General features: G+C 45.6%; 1 protein-coding gene and 1 pseudogene across 1 annotated transcript; one reads left to right on the top strand and one right to left on the bottom strand.

Moving 5' to 3' along the window:
- The first annotated feature begins 1,318 nt into the window (after positions 1 to 1,318).
- Positions 1,319 to 2,206, top strand: LOC120677861 (receptor-like protein EIX2). Its single transcript, XM_039959064.1, has one exon. It carries the CDS (start codon positions 1,319 to 1,321, stop codon positions 2,069 to 2,071), a length of 753 nt encoding a protein of 250 aa, XP_039814998.1. The 3' UTR covers positions 2,072 to 2,206.
- Positions 2,207 to 2,445: 239 nt separating this feature from the next.
- LOC120679897 lies at positions 2,446 to 7,196 on the bottom strand (annotated as a pseudogene).
- Between the last annotated feature and the right edge of the window lie 915 nt (positions 7,197 to 8,111).

Here is an 8,111-nt window from a genome sequence, read left to right as displayed (position 1 = left end):
CACCATTACCATGATGATGACATACTTGAAAAGCCTATGCAGCCTGAGGATCCTACACCTTGACAACTGTTTCGCACAGGGAACTGTTGCAGAGTTTATCAACAAGTTGCCAAGATGTTTGTCAAACGAGTTGCAGGAGCTTCATCTGCCCTCAAATCAGTTGACAGGAGTCCTCCCAGCATCTATAGGACACTTTGCCTATTTGAGGACTCTTGACCTCTCTGGGAACCACTTGACTGGACATGTACCGTTTGAGATTGGTCTGCTCCCTAATTTGACCATGCTTGACTTGAACAACAATGACTTGGATGGTACTATGACAGGGGAGCACTTTGCTGGTACAAGGAGCTTGCAACACCTATATCTATCTGGTAATGCCTTGAAGCTCGAGGTCAACTCAGAATGGCAACCTTCATTCAGATTGCGTGGCGCAGGCTTTGCAGGCTGCCAAATGGGTCCTCTGTTCCCTGCATGGTTGCAATGGCAAGTGAGCATTTCTTTTCTTGACATCTCAAGCACAGGTATAACTGACACGATTCCACACTGGTTCTCTGAGGCCTTTTCAAGTGCTGTTGATGTGGACATGTCCAACAACACACTCAATGGAGGTCTGCCAGTAAATATGGAAACCATGTCACTGCAAATGTTCAATCTTAGTTTCAACCAACTAACTGGTCGAATACCAACACTACCAATGTCACTAGAATACATCTATCTCAGCTCCAACCAACTAACTGGTCCCATACCTCCACTGCCAGTGTCACTGAAGAATGTCGATTTCAGTTCCAACCAGTTAACTGGTCCAGTAACACCACTGCCACCAAACCTCTACTATTTGGACATCTCTATGAACTCCTTGGTGGGACCTCTGCCCTCTGATCTTGGAGCTCCAATGCTAATGGGTTTATTCTTGTTCTCCAACCGTATCAGTGGCCATATTCCTACATCTATCTGTAAATATGAGGACTTGTCATACTTGAACTTAGCCAACAATTTTTTGGAGGGAGAAATTCCCCCGTGCTTGACAAACATAGTTTCTTTAGGGTTGAGTAACAATAGTTTATCAGGCGAGTTGCCATCTTCTCTGCAAAACTGCACGGAGATGATACATCTGGACTTAGCAATGAACAACTTCTCGGGGAGACTGCCAGTATGGATCGGAAACTTGCAGGCATTACAAGTTATACGGCTAAGTCACAACAGGTTCTCCGGGAGCATCCCAACAAGCATCACAAACCTTGGATGCCTTCTGTATTTGGATGTAGCACACAATGGTATGTCTGGTTCTTTACCAAGGAACATGTCAAATTTGACGGCAATGAGGCAGAAAGTTTGGGCAGAAAACCCTCCTTCACTGCCATACTTCTGCCAATATTATGACCAATTCAGAGACAATCAGAATAGTGGTCTGTCTGCAGTTACAAAGGGGCTGGAGCTTGATTACGTCTCGGTCGACAATATTATTATAGATACGAAAATGATGAGCATCGACTTATCCTCCAACAACTTGACCGGTGAAATCCCAGAAGACATTGCTACTCTTTATGCACTTGTGAGTTTGAATCTCTCACGAAACCGCTTCACCGGCAATATCCCAAACCTGATTGGGGACATGCACTCCCTGGAATCACTTGACCTCTCAAGGAACAAACTTTCTGGAGACATACCAGCCAGCCTATCAAACTTGACATTTTTAAGTGACTTGGATGTGTCATACAACAATCTTACAGGAAGAATACCATCAGGATCGCAGCTTCAGACAATCTATGCAGCCCATCCATACATGTACGAGGGCAATGACGGTCTTTGCGGGCCTCCTCTTCAGAAAAATTGTTCAAGCAACGGTGCTTCAAGGCATGGCCACTTTAGTAGTACAACTGAAGGAGGTCATGCACGCGAATTCTTTTATCTTGGAGCCGGATGTGGCTTCATAGTGGGTATCTGGGTGGTCTTTTGTGCCCTATTATTCAAGAAAGCATGGAGAATTGCATATTTCCGGCTTTTTGACAAACTGTACGACAAAGCATATGTGGCTGCTGTTGTTACTTGGGCAAGACTGACCACAAATTAATTTCGGTTAAGTTCTACGGTGAACAGTCCTTGTACTTGGGCGATGCCCGCTGCAACTGGTGAAAACTGAAGACTATGTCACTTCATACATATGTTTGTTTTTGTTGAAGCCAAATAAGATGCCATTTATGCTTTATACTACCTCTGATTGACAGCATTGTTACTGTGCACGTTTCTAGATATATAGTTTTTTATATGCATCCAGATATTCGCTATGTCTAGTATCTAGAAAAGTCAAAATGATCTGCAATTTGGAATGAAAGGAGCATGTATTTGTCCATGGGCCATGGAAAACATGTATATTGTGTATGCGTGGGCTTGCATCAATAAATACGTTCTGAAATATTTGTGGGTGGCCTCAAGGGAAAATGTTGTGCAAATAAATAGTTGTTTCACATTGATTGTTCCTTGAAACGAGTAATAATTTCTTGGGTCTATGCACATGATATGCTATGGACAAACATTGCAAAACAGAGCAATTGGAACAGAGTGAGTAACCCTACAGCCAAAATCAAACACAATGGTGTCCTAGACAAAATTCACATTCTTCTGGTATCCTGCAAACAAATTTCCCAAAAATGAAACAGAATGAATCATGCAGTGTCCTGTTTGTTGCCTGCCCATCTGTTTGTTTCCATTGTCCAGTAGTAGGTCTCATCTGTCTAAAAGGGCTTTCCTGATTCTAGTTACAATTGGAAACTTATATGGTCTGTTCTAATATTATGCGTTATTCATCTGGCATCTCCATGATTCAGTGGAGCTAAGCCGTGTAACTTTGTCCTCGCTAGCCAATGCATGCCATTCAGCCTGAGTGCCTGACACCTGAAATACATTTAGAAGGATTTCATTATAAGTTTCAACATACAAGGGTCATGATGAGGAACAGAAGTTACAAAACATAGACCAGCAATACAAAGTTTGCCATTACCCATTCAGAATTTGTTGTTTAAAGTATAGTGCAAGGAAGGTGCAACTGGGCAACACTTCTGATTCAGGCACTGAATCATTACAGGAAGCTCTGATACACTGCTAATCTGCTATATTTGCTTTACATATGTGCAAATTTTCATTTTTCAAGTTCCATCTAGGTTTAAGTAATCAGAATGAGGAAATTTCACCAAATGATAGGTCAAGAACATAGTTTAAATCAGAAGTTCAAATTTGAAATTATAACACAGATGCTATAACACTCCATAGTCCGACATATATCATAATCCTTTTCAAGATATCTTCATGTTGATTTGGTGGCCTAAACCAAAGCTGATTGCACATTTGCACATGGTATGCTCAAAGAAAAGGCAGTTTGCAACTTTGTGTTGCACGTTAGCAGTTACATGTTTTCAACAATATATAGTTATTTATCCTTTATGAGCTAAACAGTTAACTAAGCTTTTTAATCTCATTTTTCGGTCAAACAAGATGCCGGAAGAATGGAGGAGAAGTATATTAGTAACTATCTTCAAAAACAAGGGCGATGTTCAAAGTTGTACTAACAACCGTGGGATTAAGCTGATGAGCCATACGATGAAGCTTTGGGAGAGGGTTATCGAGCATCGCCTAAGAAGAGTGACAAGTGTGACCCAAAACCAATTTGGGTTCATGCCTGAAAGGTCAACCATGGAGGCGATTTTCTTAATACGACAATTGATGGAGAGATATAGGGAGCAGAAGAAGGACTTGCACATGGTCTTCATTGATCTTGAGAAGGCATATGACAAAGTACTGAGAAATGTCATGTGGTGGGCCTTGGAGAAGCACAAAGTCCCAATTAAGTACATTACCCTCATTAAGGATATGTACAAGGATGCGACGACGTTTGTCCGGACATGTGATGGCAACACCACTGACTTTCCTATTAACATAGGCCTACACCAGGGGTTAGCATTGAGCCCTTATTTATTTGCTTTAGTGATGGATGAGGTCATAAGGGATATACAAGGTGAGATCCCTTGGTGTATGCTCTTTGCTGATGATGTGGTGCTAATTGATGAGAGTAGGGCAGGGGTTAATAGGAAGTTAGAGCTGTGGAGACGCACGTTAGAGTCGAAAGGGTTCAGACTTAGTAGGACCAAGACCGAGTACATAATGTGCGATTTCAGCGCGACTAGGCATGAGGGGGGAGACGTTAGTCTAGATGGGCAAGTGGTGGTCCAGAAGGATACTTTTCGGTATTTAGGATCGGTGCTACAAAAGGATGACGACATTGATGAAGATGTTAGGCATAGAATTTCAGCTGGCTGGTTGAAATAGCGGCAAGCTTCTGGCATCCTTTGTGACAAGAGGGTGCCACAAAAGCTAAAAGACAAATTCTATAGGACAGCAATTCGTCCGGCGATGTTATACGGTGCTGAATGTTGGCCTACAAAAAGGTGACATGTCCAGCAACTGAGTGTAGCAGAGATGCGGATGTTGCGGTGGTTTTGCGGGCACACAAGGAGGGATAGAGTCCGGAACGAAGTTATTCGGGATAGGGTCGGGATGGCACCAATTGAGGAGAAACTTACCAAGCATCGGCTGAGATGGTTTGGACATGTCCAACGAAGACCTCCTGAGACGCCGGTGCGTAATGGGGTTCTTGAGCGGGTCGATAATGTAAAGAGGGGTAGAGGTAGACCTAAACTGACGTGGGATGAGTCGGTTAAGAGAGACCTTAAGGATTGGAATATCTCTAAAGAGATAGTTTTGGATAGGAGCGCTTGGAGACTAGCTATCAATGTGCCTGAACCTTGAACTTATTTCTTTCGGGTTTCATCTCTAGCTTACCCCAACTTGCCTGGGAAAAAAGGCTATGTTGTTGTTGTTGATGTATCCTTTATGAGCTAAACTGCAAACCTGTTATTGCTCTTTTCCTGGGAAAGAACATTCTTTTTCGATACAAGGCTTGACCCATGTCCTTTAGTAGAACAGAAATACAGAAGCCTGTTGACGGGAAAAGAACACGTGACTACTTCAAATAGAAAGCGAGGAACCAGACCCCCATTTGTTTTCCAAATCCTTTCTTATCCCTGTTCTAGACTATGACAAGCTTTGCCAGTCCTAGAAAGATATATTTGTCACCTGTGAATCCAAGGAGTTGTGGCCCTCGTGTAGTTTTATTACACAATCCCACTTCTACTAATGTTTTGAAAATATATTGATCAGAAATATGATGGCAGATAGTATCAATTTCACCTAAACATAAGTTCTGCAACATATTCAGATTAACTGCCTTGTTAGTTTCAGCAACTAGACAACATAACAGATAAGCCGTTTCTTCCTCAAGGCTCCTATAATGCAGGTGTTTTTCTTTGTTGGGGGGGGGGGGGGCATTTAGCAATAACCAATAGCGATTTAACTATCGCTGCATAAAATTGGCTACCTAACTTGGTAAGGTTAATGACCATCATACTGTCAGATAAGATAAATGCAAACCAAGTATCATTATGGCGCACCTATCTACTCCCTCCATATTTTTTTCTAGACATATGACTTTGGGAAAAGGTAATTAGTTAAAAAATGAACTAATTAGATTGTATCCTAATATTAAAAAATGGAAGGAGTAAAATATCTTCAGTAGGGGGCAGTATACCTTAAATCTTTTTAAACGAAGACAACCACATCTCATCTCAATAAGTTGTTTATTTCTAGAAATAGGCCACCCAGCTAGTAGATTCACAGAACTTGCACGGTGCCAATGGACCCCAAAATGAAAATGGGGCTTTGGAAGATAACAAATACGGAGTATTATACAACCTGAGCTTTCAGACTTTTAATAGCAGGACTAGGCAGCCACCTAGAAGTGAAATCTTAAAATTTACCTCAGTTCCTAACGAGACAAGGCCTTAAACAAGATATTGATCTTAACACCATTATATAAGTGTTCAACACTAGCATGATCATCAAGTAGCAATGTTTGGTTCCACTGATGTATCAGTATGCAGAGAAGAAAATGTTGCAGAAATCTTACCCTCCCAAAATTCTCAGGCAAGCGCATTGCCCTACGATGCTGCCTTGGTGCTCCGGAAGTCTCGCTTGAGCTCAGTGACCCTCTTCATGCACGCGGCCTTCGTCTTCCCGGGCACAGCAGCTGCCACCTTCTCCCACCTCATTGCAGTGTCCTTGGGGAACTCCTTGAGCGCGTTCAGCAGGGCGCGGTCATCCCCGGCACTCCAAGCGCCATCTGCACTCTCCCCACCACCGGCATTGTCACCGGCGTCGGCAGCCTCGGCCCTCGGGTCGAGCGGCTTCCGCTTGCGCAGTTCTGCTCGAACGAGCCCCCGCCCGCCGCGGCGGCGCCCGACTTCGCCGCGCGGATGACGCTCTCCGGCGTGCGGCGGCCGCCGAACACCGCGGCGATCTTCTCCCACCGCTTGGGCTCCCCCGCCGGGTGCTTCACCATCTGCCGCCGGAGGAGCTCCAGCTCTTGGTCGGTCCACTCGCCGGCGTCCTCCTCCCTCTCGCCGCCATCCACGACGGCCCCACCCGCAGCCGCAGCCTTCTGCAGCGGCTGCAGCGACGCAGCCGGTTGAACGGGAGCCGCGGCCGGATCTGAGGGCTTCGCGGGCGTCGGGGCCGGGTTCTGCCGACGAGCGCGGCGGGGAGCGGGGGCGGGGTCAGGGACCGGTTCTTGGGACGCTTCTTCGGCGGGGAGGAGGCGGCCTCGGCCGACGGAGATGTCGCCGCCAGTGGCCGAGGATGGCGCGAAGGGGGCGAGGAGGAGGGAGGAAGCGACCCACACGAGGAGGGATGCGAGGATCTGGTAGGCCGGGGGGAGGTAGTACGCGGCGGCGAGGAGCGCGACGGCCGCGGCGGCGCAAGATACGGCGTGGGGGAGGGAGGGGGACGCTCCGGCGGCGGTGGACGAGGGGGAGGAGGTGGAGTTGGCGCCGGAATGGACGACGCGAGCGCGGGACTGGGTGTCCCAGGGGTCGACGAACTCCATGGTCGCCGGCGCGCGGGACCGGAGCTCGTCGGAGTCGGCGACAATGGGGTACCCCGGTGGTGGTCTTTGGAAGAACACCGTGTTTTGTTGGAATTTTATTTTCAGCGAGAAACAGGAAAATTAAAAAGAATTCGTGCAAATACGCCGAAGTTTGAGTGAAATCGTCTAGAATTTGCAGAGAATGGGTAGTGAAACTACGAGGCACGTCAATCGTTTAGGTGATTTGAGCTATTACATTGGAATTAGTGAGCACGTCCAATAGATTATTTATATCTCGGCAAAATTGGCTCCTGGACACTCTTTAAAGATGGTTTTTGCCATATGACACTAAAAAAAGAGATCTTTGTCAAGATACACTCTTCAATCATTGTAATTTGCCACAAGATATTATAACTCATATAATATTATTTTTAGTCTAAAGAGCTCATGAAACATAATTTTTGGACAATTTGCCCTTAGCTCGCATAAGAGAATAGAATAGACCACCATAAGGATGATGTTGAGGAGGCAGAGCGCGTACGCCAACCACGTCAGGACCGGCGGCGTGTCGCGGTGTCCTCATGCTCCTGCTGTTGCTGCCGCGTTCATGACAACGGCAGGTCGTCGCCACCGCTGCCGCCCGCGCCCGCGCGCGTCGCAGACAGCGTGACGGTACCAGCGCGCGAAGCAGTAGAAGAGCAAGGCCGTGTTTGGTTGCAAAACCAAAATTCCAAAAAAAAATTCCGGCATCTGTATGGAGACTTAAATCTAGACGAAATAAAAAATGCATTGCGACGGCTGTCTGTAAATGGCGAGACGAATCTAATGAACATAATTAGGCTGTAATTAGATGCTAAATTGCTACAGTAATGTTACAGTAAATAACCTCTAATAACGGATTAATTAGGCTCATTAGATTCGCCCCGCGATTTACAGACGAGTTCTGTAATTATTTTTGTGATTAGTCTATGTTTATTACTTCAAATGTAGATAGATGACTTTTCAAAAAAATTACGGGAGGCAACCAAACGGGGCCCAAGATATGGATGGAGAAGCCGCCGGTGAAGGCGGCGGCGACCACACCGTTGCCGTGTTTGGTTGAGACCACGAAATTTTTTTCATAAAAAGGCAAATGTATATA

Source organism: Panicum virgatum, chromosome 6N, assembly GCF_016808335.1.
Source record: "Panicum virgatum strain AP13 chromosome 6N, P.virgatum_v5, whole genome shotgun sequence".
In the NCBI taxonomy this organism is placed as follows: Eukaryota; Viridiplantae; Streptophyta; class Magnoliopsida; order Poales; family Poaceae; genus Panicum; species Panicum virgatum.
Note: the sequence above shows the minus strand (reverse complement) of the source record. Positions and strands in the feature narration are given on the sequence as shown.

Excerpts from the sequence above, each read along its gene's own strand:
- LOC120677861 (XM_039959064.1), top strand. The coding sequence starts at position 1,319 with ATGAGGCAGAAAGTTTGGGCAGAAAACCCTCCTTCACTGCCATACTTC.